This window comes from Pecten maximus, chromosome 16, assembly GCF_902652985.1.
Source record: "Pecten maximus chromosome 16, xPecMax1.1, whole genome shotgun sequence".
NCBI lineage: Eukaryota > Metazoa > Mollusca > Bivalvia > Pectinida > Pectinidae > Pecten > Pecten maximus.
Window position 1 is genome coordinate 12,618,441 of NC_047030.1, and position 21,009 is coordinate 12,639,449.

Consider the following 21,009-nt stretch of genomic DNA (forward strand, 5'->3'; position numbering starts at 1 on the left):
TTTTCAAACACGACCATAGTACCACTCTGCACATGAGAGTGACTAATGTTTCGATGTATAATGATAATCGGTAGTTGAAAAAAATTATAAAGCCAATACAACGGTAACTGTCAATAAACCATCTCAAACACTATACATTTAGTACGTTTTGAGACGACCATCTTTGAACAATAGGATAAATAATAAATATATATTTATGCAAATTTAATTGTTATATTTTGCCCCTTCTTAATTTAAAGTCATAATGCAAGTTCTGTTTAATGTAATACACTATCTAAATTATGATATAATTATACTGTTGTTGATAAAGATATACGCTAGAAGCGAGCTTTACGTATCATATAACGCAGGAAAACATTGTGTACCATATTGAGTAGCGTGAGAACTGTCACGTGGTAAGAGTGTGTGACGTGACCAAAGAAAGTTATATACTGGCTAGGTGAACAGTATAGAAGGTACCATCATAGCGACGGTAGCCATGAAGAAATTCAAGGAGGTGGCGACGGCTACATTTGTTTTTATTATCTGTGCGGTGGATTTATGCGGCGGGCAATCTACAACTGTGAATGTAAACGGTGGACAATCTACGACTTCTCAGCAACCGTCTGTTCAAGGATGGGTTGAATTCGTAAACCAAGGAATGACGCTACTGCCGAGCTATATGACTTTAGAAGAACTACTTGGTACGATGAGCATGATTCCAACGCTAGACGAAAATACATTTGGAATGATTCTTCAAAGTTTAAACATAGATGTACCGAACTCTTCAGAACTTACTAACCTGATGGCAGTTTTGAAAAACCTTTTGAAGATAGTCTCTTGGGGATCTACACAACTTCCGGACGGCAACATTGGCGATCTAGTCAGTTTGATATCAACGATGGATGAACAAAGCCTGGAGTTATTACTTCAAAGCTTGAACGTAGAAATGTTAAGTTCTAAACAATTTGCCGATGCTCAGAGAATCTTACAAGATTTGATAGCATCAGTTCATGATGGACAATCGACTACTGCGAACACAAACACCGGACAGTCTACGACTTTTCAGCCACCATCTGTTCAAGGTTGGGCTGAATTCTTAAACCAGGGAATGAGCCTATTGCCGAGTTCTATGACTTTAGAGGAACTGCTTGGCACGATGTCCATGATTCCGTCGCTGGATGAACAAACCTTTGCGGCAATGCTTCAAAGTTTAAACATCAACGTACCGAATTCTTCAGGACTCAGCAACGCGATGACGGTTTTAGAAGGTCTCTTAAGCATAGTAACATGGGGATCCTCACAACTTCCCGGAGGAAATGTAGGCGACCTGGTCAATTTGATATCAAATATGGACGAAAACAGTCTACAGTCATTACTTCAGAGTTTGAACGTAGATACATTAAGTTCTTCACAATTTGTCGATGCGCTGGCAATTATACAAAATCTAAAAGATTCAGTATCCGATGGGAATGTTCTACCTCCTAGCGGGGATTTAAATGATATTCTGAATATGATATCTACGATGAACGAACAAGATCTGCAGTTATTACTTCAAAGTTTAAACATTGATATTGTGGATCCTTCAGAAATCAGCGGAGTATTGACTGGTTTGCAAACTTTACACACTTTGATATCTTCTGGGATTATCCAGCTTCCCAATGGTGATATTGACGACCTTCTCAATATGGTGTCAACTATTGACGCACAAACCTTGACATCATTGCTTCAAACTTTAAACATAGATGGATTTGACCCGTCCCAACTTGGTGGAGCGATGGCGGTGTTGCAGAGTTTAATAGCTTCAGGAAATACCCAAGTTCCAACCGTTGACACTGACGGCCTTCTCAATTTATTATCATCGTTGGACCCCCAAATATTTGCTTTAATACTCCAAAGTTTAAATTCAGATGGATTTGACCCGTCTCAACTAGGTGGAATGATGGCAATGTTGCAAAATGCAATAGCTTCGGGAGATATCCAAGTTTCAGCCGATGACATCAATGGCCTTCTGACCTTGGTATCTACAATGGACCCCCAAACACTTGCTTTAATACTTCAAAGTGTGAACATAGACGGACTGGACCCAGCACAAGTCGCCGATGTGATGAATATTTTACAAAGTGCACAGAGTGCATTATCTCAGGGTAATTTTCAGCTGCCAAACGGGACAGACTTTAACCCATTGGAATATTTAGACCTAAGCGGACTGAGTACTGGATGCAGTGCCGGTCTGAATTTTGTCATCTCGGAGATCCAGGCAAACAAGACGTGGGCCTTCCGAAGTAAGAAATTTAAATATAATTACAGTAGAAAAATAATCTTAATCCTCATAGCATCGGCATAACCAATGCTAAAAATGTCATCAGTGCGGACTATATAACGTTTATAGTTTTGTCCAATCAAAACGATGATTTCTAACTACCGCATTTATAATTAATGATTAAACGGTTCAGGACGAACTAAAACGAATGTTGAATGCGTGATTAGTTTGCTAGAACCATGAAAAAAAAGTAAAGAAAAAAAAAGAAAAGAAAAAAAGGTCTTCTGATCAAATACTTAATTACCCACAGTTTTGTGAGTAAAAATTTACGGGTAACAAGAGAAAACACTGAAATTGCGTTGGTCAGTCGATTCAAAATGGCGTCTTGTTTTCTAGTGCAACGTCATCACAATACTTAAATAGTATGCGTATTATGCTAATGAATGTTTTCCACACTTTTTACGTATGACTTCTTTTCACAAATAGAAAATTGAACGTTTTTGACAATCACATAAATATTACTCGTCTGAAACAATATATTAATATATGTATTTTTAATTCGCACTCATGAAAAATGTTGATATTCTGTCATACAATATTCTAACAGTAAAAACCATTCAATGCCTTTTACATGCAAAAAATATTTTCTTATGACAATATGACGATATGCTGATTGATTATGGGTAACTTTAAGTAAAGGGAAAGTTTCTCAAGTGTCCGTCCTTTATATAGATATGTTCAATGTTTTGTACGTCATTTGTATAGATATGTACATTTTGATGTCGGACAAGTATCTACATATCATACATTCTCATGTCAGATATTTACAAAGATAAGTACATTATTATTTCTGACATTAACGGGTTGATGGTTCCTGGTTTTCCGAGACTTCACAAAGTTACAATAAACAGGAGTTGGTCGATGTTCAAGTCATTATACACTTGGGATTGGTTGGTATTTTCTGAGATCTGAATATTTTTTCTTGTAGTGATTGACTCCTGGGGTAAGCTTCCATCTGGTGTTTTGGACGGACATATAAACTGGCTTGGTTCCTATGATCAGTGTTTAACCATAGAGGCTGATGTCCAGAAGGGAATTCAATTTGAAACCAACTATTGTGTCGCTGTGAGTATGTTAATCATCATCATCATCATCATCATCATCGTCGTCGTCGTCGTCGTCGTCGTCATGCCTCGAACGAATTTGCGTTTGCATGGGAGAATTTTTGTATTGTTTGCAAGCGATGGCAAGTTATTTTGTCGTCAGTAATAAAACACGTTTTCGAGTCAAGTTTATTAATAAGCGCTTCATCATCCAATCGCAACCTCAAGATATTTCAAAGATTTATAAAAAACATCTTCTTTTTACAATAATAATAATTCTATGAATTATTACCTGAACACTTTGAAAATATGGTCTCTTTATTGCAAAAATATTTCATTTAGAGGAATTGCAGATCATCAAGCAATCGGCTGTCCATTCACAATAAAAGCAGTATGATAAAAAGTTGTCTGACAAAAAAAAGTTTACATTTGTATCATCACATTTACTGAATTACAAAATATTTTCTGCTTAATGCATAGGTAAGTATGGAGGTCGGTGTACATAGAATTGTTGTTTACTACTGATCTGTACATAATCGCTATTTTAGGGCAACGAGGACGCCTTCAAGTTGGGTATGTGTCTGCCGAAGAGCTGTACTGTAGAGGATATTCATAATCTCGCTGGTGAAGGTATGTATAAACTGAAACACCCACCTATCCTCCATGGCCCTAATCACAGGAACCTTATTGTATTATAAAAATTAGAAATTCTATCATAAAAATATATACTGCAATTTTAATATAGACAACATTCGACTTGATGAAGTCACTAAAGTGGCATCACAACACACATGCACGTGACCAGCTTAACCGGTTTGTCAATATCTAGATCACATGTAATATGCGTTGTATTAATATTATGCGGATAGATATTGTAATGTAAACATTTTCTATTTTACAACTCTGGAACAACATGTATGACAAATATTGTACAAAAATGATTAGTTGTTGAATTCACGGGGCTGATATTTCGTGGTTGTCGGAACTAGTTAGCGGACACCAAATTTCGCTCAACACCGCCTTGTTGATATTCTGCAGTGAGAGTTTCTTAACACTTTTTCCCTGTATTTTCACGCCTCATTCAATGACCACAAATATAGTGAAAATGGGTCTCCCGCTAGTATAACAACTTTACCATATTCGTATGTAAGATTCTGTATTTTTGCCTGGCAGTGTTTGGCCTTATCCCTGTGATTGAGTTACCCGCCATCAACTACGTCAGATGTCAAAAAGAAATAGAATACGATACAAAGGCGATCGTAGCTATGTAAGTATATCTTTCTCGCCAGTTCACCGTTTGAGTTAGACGATTACGTCAGTTAAAATGATATTCTGTAATATTACACATTTTGCAAGATAATAATGCTTCAAGAATAATGCCAAACATTCCCTTTTGAAAATTTGAAACTTATTTCACTTTCGAAACGATTGAAATTTCTGTCTATATGAAGGTTAAGATATATATACAATAAAAACATAATTATTTTTGGTTACATAATGTTAAGCGCTTTCGCAGCCTAGCTGCTCCTCAGTACAGTATAACTAAGTAAAGTGTCTATGACGTCATACATCGTTTATATATCGTTTATATATATATACATGTGTAATATTGTGAGGTATGGGGAATTCGCTTTACGCTACATATCGTCAGACAAAACCAACAAACGTCTTTCCAGTTCCAAGTCTTTATATGAATAATCAAAATGTATCTTACAAACGAAAATAATTACAACAAAGGCGAATAACTCATATCCATATGGAGTTAGATTATCTCCCCTAGATTGTACAATTATAAGGTGTCTCACAGACCAGTAACACCATATACATAACACATGTTGATAAGTTTATTGCTGTAACCTTTATATTTGCAGAACAATCATACAATTTTGCAGGACGAATCACTAGTATAGCATTGTTTAATTATAGAACGACACGGTAATATTATTGACAGTTCACGATTTAGCAAATGCGGAAATAATGATATGTATGCAAACGTATTGAACTGGATACATTATTTCAGTGCTTTTGCGTTTGAAGCCTTTCCCTACAGCATAATTACGCTAACAGTATTTTCTATATACATTTTCTATATATATACATTTTCTATATACAATTTCTATACATTTTCTATATACAATTTCTAGTGAAAGTAATGTTGGTGCGCCTATCAATTATTGCGCTTATCTGTTAAAATTTGGAAATGCTCTTAAATTGAGTTCATCAAAATGTTTACAGCTGATGTTAAAATGGCATTTTGCTTTGGAAATAATAAACTTCTCAGATAATCCCGGCATAGGGCTAAACCAGTTGACAAAGAATGGTTCTATTTAACATAACGGACTGTAAGACTATCTACAAAGGTTGATACAATGTCAAGTTATTACTACGTATGTACCATTTGCGAGTGTGAATATCGCGGATACAAATGTAAGTGCATTATAATATTCCTTGTAGAAAATGTTGCCTCTTTTTTGTATTTGTACATGGTTGTGTGCTGTTGTTTTTATCCTGTTTCATATTTCGGAATTCGTTTAATAAGTAAACATTCTGAACCCTTTCCAAAACCATTTTGAGATATGTCTTTACGAAATTCTATATTACTCGTGAAGCTGGAAGGATTGTATGTTAAAAAAGTAATACAGGTAGATAACACATTTTGGTACAATTTTTATACGGGAAATATATGTTAAATATTGAATACAATGGAACGATGCTGTTTCTTCATTCTGGGATTACTAATGTGACTCTATGGACCAGAAATGAAATGTAGAAAGTGAGTGAGGGAGATAAAATAGATATAAACAAATTTAGACGAGACCTCTTTTAAACATTGCCCTCTGATTTAACTCCACGTTACTTTAGAGAGTGGTAAATGCCCCCGCCCCTCCTCGCCACCCCCCCCCCCCCCCCTACTTCCTGTCGTAAGTTACGGACAGTTCCTGACGCCTTTGTGAAACTGTCTTGCAAATGCAAAGTTCGTAGGTTTTGCGTAACATTTTCAAAAAAAAAAAAAAAAAAAAAAATACAATTCAACCAATTTTGTTAATAAATGAATGAGAATATCTAAATGATGAAAGTGATATTTCTACTTCTATTTATTTTTGTATTGTAATTGTCATGCGTATATGAAATATGTTACAGATGCGTGATTGGATCGTTCTTTGTCCTGCTATTATTTGCAACCTTGTTTGATGTTATCCTTGTGAGTCCGAAATTAAGAAGAAAAGCAAAGCAACCAGCAATGGTGGAGGAAAACGATGACGAAAAAGCAGAAAACGGCTTATCTGAAATATCCAGTGTGGATAAGGGAACAAGCATAAATCACGTTGAGATAAAATTCGATACAAAACCGGAGAGATGAAAACAAACGGCGCCGATCCCGGATATATGTATAAAATTAATGGTGACGCCAATCAAACTGAAAACACTACCACTCCATATTCGGGTAAATATTTTTGCTTTGTTTAAATTCCTGTATATGACTTTAATTATTTTCTTCTCATTGCGAACCTTGTCAATATCATATAAGTCGACTCCTGACACATTTGAATATAATCTTAAACATTCACTTTTTGAGCGTATCATTTCAATTCGATTGTAGTGTAGTAAAGCATATCACTAACTACTACAGTATGATATAGTACATTAAATGTCCTTGTATATCATATAAAAATCATATACCTACAGGAATTTGCTCAAGATTAATTCTGTCATTTTCCGTGTGGACCAATGTAAAGAAGTTACTGAATACCGACGACAAACCAGACACCATTGGAGCTATAAATGGAATCCGCTTCTTCAGCATGAGCTGGGTTATTTTAGCTCAAACTTTCAGCAGCGCCCTGGATTCCAACGTTTTTAGTAAGTGTTTTATGTACTAAAGTAGAATATCAAATGTATTACTGTAAAAACATATATTTTAGCGTTGATCTTATTTAAGCGCTTTTCGCGTTGAAAGCCTCCATTCATTTTCATTCCCGGAAATTATTCACTTCAGAATGGCACATATCTACGAAAGCCGTTTGAGACCATTTCCGTAGAGGAAAATGATATTTTTTCGAGTTATATCGCGACACTTTTCCGTTATTACACGAAACTAACACGTATCGCGAAACTAACGCTTTATATCGCGAAAAATAAGCGTTATTACGCGCACTAACGTGTTTTATCGCATAACTCACGCGTTGTTACTTTCGAATGATGAATGTCTTTGTCGACAAATCTTTACGAAAATATTAGTGTTATGATATCTTTTGAAAGAAGTTATAAATTTTCAATCATATGCTTACATCTGAAATCATGATTGTTCGTATTAAAGATTCCGCATAACCGACGAAGAGCAAGCATAATTGATTGAAAATAAGACAAGGCTGTTTTTGATACAATACCAAAAGTTACATATTTTACCCTATTATCATCTTCCTCAAAAAGGTTGGGCTTCTAATTATGTCTTTTGAATTTAAAGTGGATAAATAATTAGTTGCACCCCGAGGAAATTCTATAGTGTTCTGTAATATTTTTATATTTTTTTTATATTTTGTATGGAACTTTCTTCTTTGATAATCGATTATTACTATGATTCCTATTACATTTGTTGATGTTTATGATATACTTTTTAATACCTAGGGTGTCATTTTATGAGTGTTGTGAGTGAAAAATCTTTTAACAAAACTGAAGAAGCGATACAGTAATATTTATATATAAATACACATCTTACTATGATTGGTTGAATTTTAGCGAACCAATGGTCGGGCAAGACTCAGATGTTTGAGCGTCACAGTTTTATGGCAGTGTCCAATGGATTTTTGTCAGTGGATTCATTGTTTGCTATGACGTGAGTATAGATCTGTTGATGGAAATGTTTAAGTGATACATACGTTTGAGAATGCATGGCTCTCGTGTTACATGAACAGCATGTATCCTTTTGCATGAATATTCATTACACGGATTATGTGAATAATTATGTCTCGTGTTGCATGAATAATCATGAATACTTATTTTATGGTATGGGAGTGTCGCCATATGAGGATGCAAGATGGCAGTGAAGAATAAAGATACATTTTCGATGTATTTTGATGGTGATGTAAGTTCGACCATATTATCAAAATAAGATGTGGAGAGCATTTTGATATGTCAATACAATTATAATATTTTGTATAAATCTAATGGCACATACATTGCAAAAAGTGTTTTACTATACTGACTCAACTAGTAATATAGCACGTGAACATATGGTTTGAAAGAGAAATGGCCAGAACTGAAGAAAGGTGGTCAGATCTGACGAAACCTCGTCAGATCTGACGAAAGCTTGTCAGATCTGACGAAAGCTGATCGGAACTGACGAAAGCTGGTCAGAACAGACGAAATCTGGTCACAATCGGAGAGTAGGCCAGTTAGGAGTTTTATGACCCTCCTCCCCCCTCTACCTTCCAAAAAAAAACAACAACAAAAAAAAACAACAAAAAACAAAACAAAACAACAAAAACCAAAACAACAAAAAACAAAACCGATACTTACGACTTACGATATTTTGATCAAATGAATCTTGTATTCACACTACAAGTATGTTGAATTACTACATAAATACGTAGAATGAAAACTATGCTTATATATACAACCCAATAGGCATCAAAATGATGTATAGATTAGTTTGATTCCTTTTTGTATCCTCTTTTCTGTGCAGAATGGTTATAGAAATGTTTGTAGTATTGTGACATAATACATTTTAGTGTACATGTTTACATGACAATTGCATACAAATATGGATGAAGGAACAATAAAAATGGTCTTAACAAATGTAAAAGGTACACCACCGTAATTCATAATTCAACCTGAAGGGCAACATTCAGGTATTGAATAATATTGAATATGACATTAAATGTGTATATATTAGTAAATAGATGCCGTTATTCACAAGAACTTTGACTTGTAATTATGAGTTGTAGAAAAAACCTCGGGGACACAAAGTTCACCAGGAGGTTCTTACCAAACAGCGATCGAATTGAAGAGAGCGTTTAACTATAAATTTAGTAACAGAAGTTGTACAATATCAGATAATTTTCTCATACATGTAGTTCACGACCTAATGAATGCCTTGAACTAATGTAATCATTATCCTAATGCACTTTTAGCGACCACTTAAATTATGCATTAAGTGACGTTGGATTTTGCCTTCGGCAAAGCTTATGTACACCTATTTTCCTATACTGTAACAATTAAGCACGACTACAGTATAACAAATGCTAGGACAACATCTCCAGGGCACTTTCTACACTCCAGATTGACATGTTCACTCAACATATAAACCTATGTGTGATATACAATACAGAGACGCAGTTTGATAATTATAGAAATAATAATAAATTAATTTAACCTAAAAATAGACTCATGTTCCCTTGCTATGTAATATATTCATGTAAATGTTGCTTCTTTTGTAATTTCACTCTTAAAACACAATTTTAATGAAAAGAATGTTTATTTATCAATGAAATTATGAAGCATATATCTTTTAGTTTTTTCCCCCTTTTGAATGAATCTATGCTTCGTTATATTGCTTTGTTCCTGAAAGTAGAAAAAATCCTTCTAATTCAGAGAAAAAAGTTTTCAAAATCAAATTTAAAGTTTACATGGTTTTACACTAGTTAAGGGTTTATATTGTATGTTGACAGCGGGATTTTGGTCTCCTACTTTTTTATGAAGGAGATGAAGAGAGAGAAAGGTTGCATAAACTGGTTCAAATTCTACTTCCATAGGTTCTGGAGGTAAGTCAAGAATGCAAGACATGTATTAAGATCTGGAGGGCTGGTATAATTAGTTCTATTTCTATATATGTATACTACGATTGAATTTCAACATGATCTTGATCAGTATGCAGGGGTGCGGTAACTCAGTCGGTTAGAGCGTCGGCAACGTAATCTCAGGCGAAGACCCGAGGTGTGTAGTTCGACGCTCCCTACCCGTGGGGGTTTGTGTTTCTCGGGGAGCTAAAAAAATGGGCCGGCCTGTGTTGTTATGGCTGTGTTCTTGGGCAAGACACTTTATCTAATTGCTCTGGGTTTGCCTCGAGTGTGTTGTTAATTGAGTTAGTCGCCAACTACTATAAAGAGACTCCGCCTCTTAGTGACCCTGGCTGTTCAAGGTGCGAAAACATCAGCATGTTGTGATTTAGAAAGAAAAATATGTATATTTAAAGATATCCCAGTTAGCTTCACACGGGTGCACCTGTCACAAAACTGCATAAAATTGCACCCATGGTTTGCACACTATCTGATAACCAATAAATGAAAATAGACAACAGTGTCCTAATATCGCGTTTGAGACCTAGATGTATAATAATTGTGTTGACCTTTGCTTGACAGTCGAAAGGAAAATAGGTATCTTGCATAAGTGGTTAGTCAACATTTTAAAACGATGTCCAATACTTGTTATATTGACGTATCTCGGACGAAAAGGTCAACGCGAGAATTTTTTCGGGATGATTCTAATTATTTTTCCTATTTTAATTTTAAAAAACACAATAAAAAGCACGAACTTTTGAAGGGCTGAAATAGCATAACGTATTCAACGTTGGGGTTTTGTATAAAAATATGAAATCCTATTCTTACTTTAAATCAATCATAATTACTCTTTCCCGGCGCTGTAGCATCTAGAAGCATTATGTTATTAATTTTATTTGTCTTGACCTTTCAACATTCAGGTTGACACCACCCTACATGCTGGTTATGATGGTGGATATTGCACTGTTCCGTTATCTTGGCGATGGACCTATGTGGTCACCAGACGGAATCGAGACTAATTTCTGTAAAGACACTTGGTGGACAAACCCTCTATATATAAACAATTTCGTCAAAAGTGAAAACAGAGTACGTATTTAGTAATGTTAATCATACTTGTAACGATTATCAATTATTTTATGAAAGGATTGTCAACAATTGGTTTAATATACCTGAATAATGTTAACTATTTAAAACATAAGCATGAAATGTGGCGGCAATTCGCAGCATACTTATATATTTGCTAGACCAAGTTATTTGTTAATCTTATATTCCTGATATCGTATATAATGGTAAAGGATATTTTACGGTTTACCGTTTAACATAACATAACTTTAACGAGAATTACATAATATCGATATTTGAAATTTTGCACGTGTGATAAATATCGGTATATCCTGTCATGCGAGTAAAATATATGTCATATTCAATATATATGGGAATTTCTATTTATTTTATTTTAAAGCTTAAAGATAAAACATAATATATACGTAAAAAAACCCAAAAAAAACCCCACCAAACCCCCCCCCCCCAAAAAAAAAACCCCACGGTAAATAATAGCATCATCTGAGACATAGTCTTATGACGTTGAACCTGACAATAAACAGTGTCTTTTTGAATGGGCTGCTCAACGGAATTTCAGCAGTTTTGTTTCTGGTTTTGTCTTTTCTTTTGCTCTTACAAGGGTTCTGATTGCAGAAGTGTTGTCGAATGAGTATGCTTGTACGACTGCATTGTATATATCGTAGAGATGCATTACAATAACCAATCACTTTATGTTCGTTTCCTGTGGATTTAATAAAAAAAAGAAGACCTGAAATAAGCCGTGATGATATCATTTTTATCAAGTAAATATTATCTGATACTCATTAGTAACAACTTAGTGTGTTTTAGTAATATTAAAAGCTTATTAACAATTATATTTGACAATATATTAACCCTAGCTGCGCATGCATATAAATAGTTTTTTGTTTTGTTTTTGTTCTGTCGCTTTATACTTTTATAAACGTAGATATATTATTTACATGGAATGATATTCATTAACAGTATGTTAAGCAGCATATAACTTGCATGAAATACATTTGTTCTAATCAACAAAATTAAGTAATTTCATGAAATCAATAGTTGAGATGAGTCCTTATCTCGATAAAGGCATCATACTATGTTATTAAGATTACCGCAACCATCCATAGGGCAGTTGTTAAGTGTTCAAACTGTTTGTCTTCTATCACTTTGTTAAGTGTATGCTTGTGTTATGGTACTTTAAATATTTCTCAGTTACTCAGTTTATATCTTATCTTATCCTCTGTAAAATAACATTGTTCGTGAGACTAGTCCAAACACATGTACAATATTGTAAAATAATAAAACATTATTTCATATTCAATAACATTAACCATATGCATCTTCAGTGTTTTAGCTGGTCTTGGTATTTGACAAATGACATGCAGTTCTACGTCCTCAGTCCAATTCTGCTTGTCCCTCTGTACTTGTAAGTATTAATAAAAAACACCCGAATGTTCGTTTTTATACGTTTTACTTTAATATTATCATCGTGAATTTCTGTTCTTTATTTTTTTCGCGGGCTTTCAATAGTAGTGTTTGCTGGATTGATTCCGCGAAAATTATTAGCTGCTGTCACTAGCCCTCCATCTCTGGGTCACGAGCTCGAAACCCACGTGGGGCAAGTAGATAAGGTGTCCCGATACTTTATCATTAGCCCTCAACCTCTAGGTTACGAGTTCGAAATCCGCGTGGGCCAAGTGGTTAATGTGTCCCTACACTTTATCATTAGCCCCTTAACCTCTGGGTTACGAGTTCGAAACCCACGTTGGCAAATGGTTAAGGGGTCCCGTCACTTTATCATTAGCCCCCCCCCCCCCCCCCCCCCCTTCTTGGTTACGAGTTCGAAACCCACGTGGGGCAAGTGGTTAATGGGTCCCGACACTTTATCATTAGCCCTCAACCTCTTGGTTACGAGTTCGAAACCCACGAGGGGGCAGTTGCCTGAAATGACCGTAGGCAGGTGTTTTTTTTCCGGGTACTCCGGCTTTCCTCGATCTCCAAAATATGGCACGTCCTTAAATGACTCTGGCTGGTAACAGGGCGTTAAACAAAATGGACCGAATTTCATTTACTATACAACTGATGTTAGATATATATTTTTGTTTGTATAATGACATTTTCTGATCCAAGTTGTAGTATTATACCTTTTTTGGTATTGATATTTTTCAGCTCCAAGAAGATTGGAGGATTTATCGCCGCGATATTTCTGGTTGGTGTAACAGGAGCATCAGCTTATATTTCATACGCAAATGACCTCCCATTGTCCCGGTATTCGTCAGATTTAGCACAGTAAGTTTGTACAATGATGATCTATATGTTTTATTTTTCCATGTTTCATATCTACTGTATCTATGTATGTTATAACGGTACTTATATTTCGTTTGTCTCTTATAAAGGCCTTAAAGAAGAAAAGTAGGATTGCACTTGTTAGATATTTTATAAAAATTGATGGTTTGCTTTCTCGTCAAAAATGTAGTGACCGATATAATGAGTGTACTGTCAAATCGACTTCAACGGCCACATAAGTATAGCAAAAACCTGTTAATAAAGGCCACCTGTGTATAAACAAGACCTGTTTATAAAGACCAGCTGTTTATTAAGGCCATTTGTGTTTAACAAAAAGCTGTTTATATGGGCCGCATGCTTATTAAGGTTACCTGCTCATACTAAACTTGTTGATAAAGGTTACCTGTGTTTAACCAAAACCTGATTATAAAGGCTACCTGTGTATAAGCAAAACCTGTTTAAGAAGGCCACCTGTGTTAATCAAAACCTATTTATAAAGGTTACCTGTGTTTAACCAAAACCTGTTTATGAAGGCCACCTGTGTATTACCAATACCTGTTTATGAAGACTTTCTATTCATAAAGAAAATTGTTATATAGGTTACCTGTGTATAACAGAAACATGTTTATAAAGGCCAGTTGTATCTAACTAAGATTGTCTGTAAACATCATACGATTTATTATGGCCTTTTCTCAGAACTCGTCATTTGTTGTCAGAATTAACATTAACAAATGTTGTTCTTTTTAATTTCAGAAACACTGAAGATTATTTCGAGATGTATTACATTAAACCGTACTGTCGGATGGGCCCGTATATCGTCGGTGTAATTTTTGGTTATGCCCTATACAGATCTGGAGGCAAATACAAAATTAATCTGGTGGGTTCATATCATTTTGATAACACGGTTTTTGAAGGAAGCTCCGATATACAAGTTACAAAATATCAAAATGTTTAGAAATACCTGAACATTTTACAATTTTCGTGTTTGGCCATAATGCGTGTACGAGTAAATCGTTAAAATGAACATTCTAACTTTTGATTAGTTTATCCGTTACATTATCCTATCTGTTGTTTTTATAAGTCAAAATGCAGAACGATTATGTTATTCATACCCGTCTTCTTTAAAGTCCATGATGTATGTTAAGCATTGTGATTGCGATAATTCTCAGGTGAATGAGTTACAAAAACAAAAAAAACATATACCATATATGTTAATCTTTCAATACCAAATACGGTCCTCAACTCTATTTTTCCAAACACAGAGGTATTATTTACTGAAGCACTAACCTGAAAGTGAAAGGTAGCACTCGTGTTTTAAATACAATGGATAATGCACGTTTGTATGTACGTACTGATGCATGCATGTTTGAATTAGATGAATGAGCATGGAATCGCGTACGAAAAGAAATAGTACAGAATTTGTAATGCAAGTATGCAATGACGCATGAGATATATTGTGTATTGTAATGAATCGTCATAAGAGTTGATATCATTATTGACTATTGCTAGTTTGGCTGATGGTCATACTCTCTTGGCTCTGAGGGTAAAATTGTTCATAATGCAGCAACACACTACATACTATTTTCGATAGTTTACTAATAGTAACATAATGTTTACTTTTGCTTTCCTTTCAGGTTTTCAGCCGTTTTATCTGGATTTTGATGTCGGCGCTTGCCTGTGTTATGGTGTATGCTATTTACCCCGAGATGAGTGGTAGTTCTGCGAGTGCTGGAGTGACTTCCCTCTATAACGCTGTTCACAAGACCTTGTGGGGAGTCTGCGTCTGTTGGGTTGTGTTTGCATGCGTAACCAGAAATGGAGGTAATTTTTAAAATCAAATGTTAAAATATATTTTTCCAAATATATCTAATACTGTAAATGTAAATACTTTAGCGTTATAGCGCTTTTCGCGATGGAAGCTTTGCGCTCAATTATGATTGCGCTGAATATATATTCTATATAACTATTTCTTGACATATGATATTGGAACCTAATTCATCATTGCGCTTATTTGTTAAAATTATTGCGCGTATTTGTTAAAAATTGGTGATATGCTAAAATAAATGAACATTATAGTCTGAAACTCTGTTGTTGATCAGGCACTTGTCTCTCACCTACGTAGTAAACGAGTTCTAATACATATTTACAATGATTTGTAAAATATTATAAAGAAAAAGAAAATACACAAGATTATCATTATATATTATTCACAAATACTCTTTCTATATATATACTATACTTTCCATTATTGACTAATAACCGGATACTAATTATTTGAAATAAATGTAATATGTTATGGAGAGAACTTTAATATAGGCTAAGGCTGATGTTCAATCCATTTGATTTCCAATAAAATATGTTGAAATGAAATATGCTAAAATTTGAGTGAGTCAAAATTAGTAAGTGTTAAACGTACTACTGATTAGTAAACAGAAACTGTACGCTATTATAACCCTAAATAAGTTAGCATATCTCTTTGTTGTTTCAGTATTTGCACTATAAGCAATTATATCGTGTTCCGCCACTATATTTATCTCCAAGCTTCAGGTCTGAAAAGCGGTTACACTTCCGGTTTTATATGCAATATATTTCTGAACGCTATTATCATTTTATTGTCTTTATTCTTTTGATGTAAGTATACATATATATATATACCGTTGGCGTGACAAGCAAGGCATATGCTATCGATATTAACTTGCTAGTACTTTTTTGTCATGGTTTTGTCTTTTTCTTTGACACGTCTGTATTATCTTACTAATCAATTTCAATGATTCTTATTCTCAGGATTTGTGAACTCCTTTCTATCCTGGGGAGTGTTTGTCCCGCTAAGGCGTCTAACGTACTGTGCCTACCTCGTCCACCCGCTGGTCATTGCGTCGTATTACCAATCACATAGACAAGGCTTCTACATGACAGACTTCAATATAGTAAGTATAACCTGTGATAATGATCGGTATAGCATGACTTCTGGCCCTATGGGGCATTTCTTCCTTCCCTCCTATTTGAAATACGATTTCCATTTTAATTTCTTGGAAAGCGTACCACGATTTACAACCAGATAAGTATTATTGCATAAATAGTTGCAGGCAAAGATAAAAATTCATAAAATAACAAAATGATATTAATTAGTTTTCTTAATTCATTTCATGTTGATCATGCAACAAACACTATGAAAGAATCATTCTATTTATTGATTAAAAATTTCCTGTTTCAAAAATAATAGCGTTACATATTTGTTTATATTTCTTTCTATTTCCAATGGGTTTTTTTAACTACCATTATCATTTTATTTACCAGATCTATCTGTTCCTGGGACACTTGACCTTGACCTACATGGTGGCTTGTGTGATTTACCTCGCATTCCAGGCCCCTCTGATAGGACTTGAGAGAGCTATCATGAGGAGAGACAAGGAGGAGGAAATGGAGGAAAAGTAGTTGCTGAAAGGAATCATGTCTTTACTATAAATATTACACAGCTTCTATATCAAGATCTCTCAGTAGATGTTTCGTTGCGGTTTTGTTATATACATTTATGATATCTCTTTAGCTCAATATCTACCGCCGTCCATATTTATGTAGAATGTTTAAATGTATCATTGTCCTATGGAAAAGTTGATAATATATTTATATCTCTTTTATTCAGACGATATTATATTCTTAGCAATATATATATAAACATCATTATAATGAGCTTCCGATAACTGCACGATCTAAAAGTCTTACTTCATGAATGAATGAACAATGTACATATCTACAAGTATTAAAGGAATTGTCAAGAATTGTTGACATGTCACGTTGTATAATGGAACAGCGACGTTTAATTGTTTTACTACCTATATCAAGGACACCAATGCCATCTGACGCTAAAACTTGACTGCGCCACAATAAATTTGTTTAAAGTTTATATTTACATAACCTGTTATGTGTCGATATTACACTTTATCGTGATGAATATAATGTTCATGCATCATCGCTTCAAGATCCAAACCAATAAAGATATCATTCATATAGTATTGGGAATATAAAATTGGGTTAATTCGTATAAAACCTACATATCAAGTGCGGTTTAATTCAAATTCTGAATATATGAATATATTTATGAATATGTGTAGAGATTATATACATGAAATAGGGTATAAGTGGTTTATATGCTTACTTTTAGCATTATAGAATTGGCATTACATTTTTCATTCATTCTATCAAATACATGCGAGGTGGTTTACGATAAACCAATTAAATCATCTGAATACGTCATGTATCCCTGGTATATGTCACTGGTATTGTTGCGTTCTCCGTCCTCATTTGGGCCACTTACACATCATGCGATTGGTGTTAATGTCATATTTTCAGGAATAATTCTCTGATGTCATATTTCTTGTGGTTATTCTGATACAAAAGAACATAATCTGGTTATCTTTGTGAGCTTATGACATCATATACACGAAATGGTTTATTGACGTCTATGAATAATAAATCGGTAGAAATATTTTGTATTTTTGTTTTATTTATTTTATTAATGTTAAATTAAACACTGCATTTTGAATTTACAAAAGCAATTTGAACTTGGTTTGATCAAAATCAAAACACGGAATTTCCATCCAGGAAATTATCGTAGACTTATACAACTGTAGTTCTGACTGTCACTTTAATACATGTTATCTAGAGTTTTCTCTTCGTTTTCTCTTCACTTCCATTCTCTAACGAGTCATTGGCTTTAAACCTTGACCGTGACTTTGAACAAGGTCAAATATTTGAATACCTATTGTAGCGAGCCAGTCATGCTAATGATTTGCTTATTTTTAAGTCTGTATGTGTCAGAGTATCGGAAGAAAATCATTTCAAATGCAATTTGGTGATAATCTATAATTTTGGCGGGGAAACATTTTTGAAGTGTTTTTTCTACGTTATGTTTGGTGATTTGACCTCGAAACGTTGCACATATCTGCACAAGGACATTTTCCTGTCTATAAGATCAAATAAACCAGTTGAGAAAAGGTTTTAAATTTTCAATTTTTGGTCATTTGACCTCTGTGACCTTTAACGAACGTTAAGGTCAATGAAAGCAGTAAGTTATGTAGGCACCCGTACATGCTATCAACATTCTAAATATGAAATCTGTATGCATGGAGATAAGGAAGAAGAAATAAATTTCATTTCTTTTTTGGAGGGATTTGAATTTTGGTGGGAACTGAACATTGTCAAAGTTCCATTTCAGCACCATTTGTTGTCTCACGACCATACAATTAGCATAATTTGTCTCGGTGAATCATACTTTTTGATATGCAATGAAAAATAACTCATTTTGAATTTTGAATTTTCGACTTTTATTTGACTTATGCTAGGACCTTGACCCCGACACAATTCCTGATAACACGTTACGGAGAAAACTAAGGGACAAAGAACCTGATTTGAGAGATTTCTTTTTACTTTTATTTTAATTAATTATTTGACCTTGAATGAAGGTCAAGGTAAATGAAATGTCATATCTTTTCTAGCCATTCTAAGATGCTATGTCTGTGCCAAAAATCCTTTTTCTTAAAGTGCCGTATCGCCGTCATGTTTCATCCGATGACCAGCAATTTGAACATTTTATCTTATTTGGCAATGGTCTTTCATACGCAATGAAAAAATGATTCATTTTGATTTTTTTTTTTTCATTTTTTAAATATATTTGCCCTCGTACTTGGACCTTGACCTTGACACCTTTTCTGATAGCATTTTAGAGAGAAAAGTCAACTCCGACCATGATCTACATGACACACTGAGCGTGCATGAAATAGAATGATTGTTTGTGAATATATGGTCGTTCAAAGAAATTTTTAACAATCTTTTTTTTTAGGTCTGTGACCTTGACCATTGAATTTATGATTACCAAAATGTTAGTGTAATCATCATTTCCCTGGCATGTATTAACATATGAACGTTTTAACTGTTTTCGTTTTAGATTGAAATGTTTACAATAATGTTCACGAGAAGTGTTAGAATTGTAACAATTACGAAATAGAAATTCCTAAAAATAATCAAGCGGTAGATAAAGCATTAAACCGCTATTGTCCTTTTAGTCTCAATTGAGACTTCGTGTCAGGTGCAGGTGACCTAGACGTCTCAATTGATATAAAAGGTCAATGTTGTTGATAACGAACTTGATTTCATTCTGCCGATCAATAATGATAGCTGCCTTAATCTTACACAAACACAACGAATCTAAACAAACTATTTACAGTAGAGGTGAAATAAACCCTTACTGCGGAATCAAGATCATCCGTGCATAATGTATGTGAAAAGGAATGTCGCAGGTTATTTGATAGATGATACTTTTCATAACTAAATTGACATGTACGTTAGCTTTCTATTAACGTTGTGGAAAATTGCCTATACATGTTTGTAAAATATATTCATGTTCATAATACGTTACCCAGTTATTTGTCCCAACCTACTGGGTTATCTTCGAGTGCCTTAAGGTTAGATCCAAAGTCCACGAGTTATCAGGCGGTTGCGAAATAAACTCACTCATACAAATATCATTTGTGGTGAAGGTCGAATTGTGTGCTTGCTAATTGTTTCGTAGTAACGAAATTTATTTTGGTATATATATTAATCGTTTTTGTAAAGCAGGGAAAAAAGCAAAAGAAAAAAGAAAAAACAAAAGAAAAGAAAAAAGATAAATCTACCTAGTAAAAATACACACCTTTTCCGAAAAAAAGTCATGACTCACAACAAGATAATGTTAATATTTTTGCAGTCATACCACAATCAGGTTATAACAACACTTTTATCGCACATCTAATGCGTCATAGTACAAATTATAAGGTGTGGACCGCCAGATGAGGTGATAAAAAACAATAAACAACCATCATAGGGATAGGATGTATTCTAGCACTCGGCTCAACCTTTAAAATCTTACCCTCGGGTTGAAATATCCCTGTCTATATATCATATGGATTGAGGAATTTTATATAAGATTATATATTTATATATTCATCGCCTGCCATTTGTCTTGTTGCTTAGTATTTACAAAATGGAATGATGATAAAAAATGCACGAGGTTTATTTGGTTACGCTGTAAAAGTAATGACGTCATTGCATTGTGATGATTGTTAATGTGGAAAGTAAAGAAGCAGCATGTATACCATTAATGGCATCTAGCTTAAACGTGGTGCACTCAGTGTACAACGTCAGATACATAAACATTAGAAGAGATAAGGAGTGTCAACTCATCAAAACTGACAATTACACTGTATGTTGGAAAAATATCTATGCTGTCTGAATCAAATAATTGTTATGTAATTTTAATTGCAGAGCTTAAAAATACCTGAATACAACTGATGGCCAGTTTCATACACCGATATGAAGTGAAATAAATCAAATCGATACATGAACTGATTAGATGAGGTTTTTTTTTTAAATACAAATAATGTTAAATTAAACTAAACGAATAAGCGCAAATCTGGCGGTCTATATTTAGCTATGAGGTGTTAGGCGTGTTGCTATCCAGTGATATCTTTATATGTATGCTTATGGTGATCCCTTATCTAACCCA

At 34.3% G+C, this 21,009-nt stretch overlaps 1 protein-coding gene across 2 annotated transcripts; it reads left to right on the forward strand.

Annotated features, from left to right (window-relative positions):
- The first annotated feature begins 447 nt into the window (after window positions 1-447).
- On the forward strand, window positions 448-17,960 carry LOC117344981 (nose resistant to fluoxetine protein 6-like). 2 transcript variants are annotated; one of them, XM_033907884.1, is made up of 11 exons: window positions 6,581-6,790; window positions 7,033-7,206; window positions 8,083-8,179; window positions 10,014-10,106; window positions 11,042-11,207; window positions 12,530-12,609; window positions 13,353-13,472; window positions 14,223-14,346; window positions 15,104-15,290; window positions 16,254-16,396; window positions 16,767-17,960. In XM_033907884.1, the coding sequence occupies exons 1-11, from the start codon at window positions 6,703-6,705 to the stop codon at window positions 16,902-16,904; spliced, it is 1,410 nt and encodes a 469-aa protein (XP_033763775.1). In that variant the 5' UTR covers window positions 6,581-6,702; the 3' UTR covers window positions 16,905-17,960. The 2 variants fall into 2 exon arrangements, 1 of the variants encoding a protein (XP_033763775.1); XR_004536317.1 differs by lacking the exons at window positions 8,083-8,179; window positions 10,014-10,106; window positions 11,042-11,207; ... (4 more) ...; window positions 16,254-16,396; window positions 16,767-17,960 and adding exons at window positions 448-2,264; window positions 3,231-3,367; window positions 3,894-3,975; window positions 4,519-4,612 and having other exon boundaries at window positions 6,487-6,790; window positions 7,033-7,150.
- Window positions 17,961-21,009: the final 3,049 nt, after the last annotated feature.

Coding starts and splice junctions, on each gene's coding strand:
- LOC117344981 (XM_033907884.1), top strand. CDS start 6,703: ATGAAAACAAACGGCGCCGATCCCGGATATATGTATAAAATTAATGGT. Junction 8,180..10,013: donor GATTCATTGTTTGCTATGAC/GTGAGTATAGAT, acceptor GTATGTTGACAG/CGGGATTTTGGTCTCCTACT. Junction 10,107..11,041: donor TACTTCCATAGGTTCTGGAG/GTAAGTCAAGAA, acceptor TTCAACATTCAG/GTTGACACCACCCTACATGC.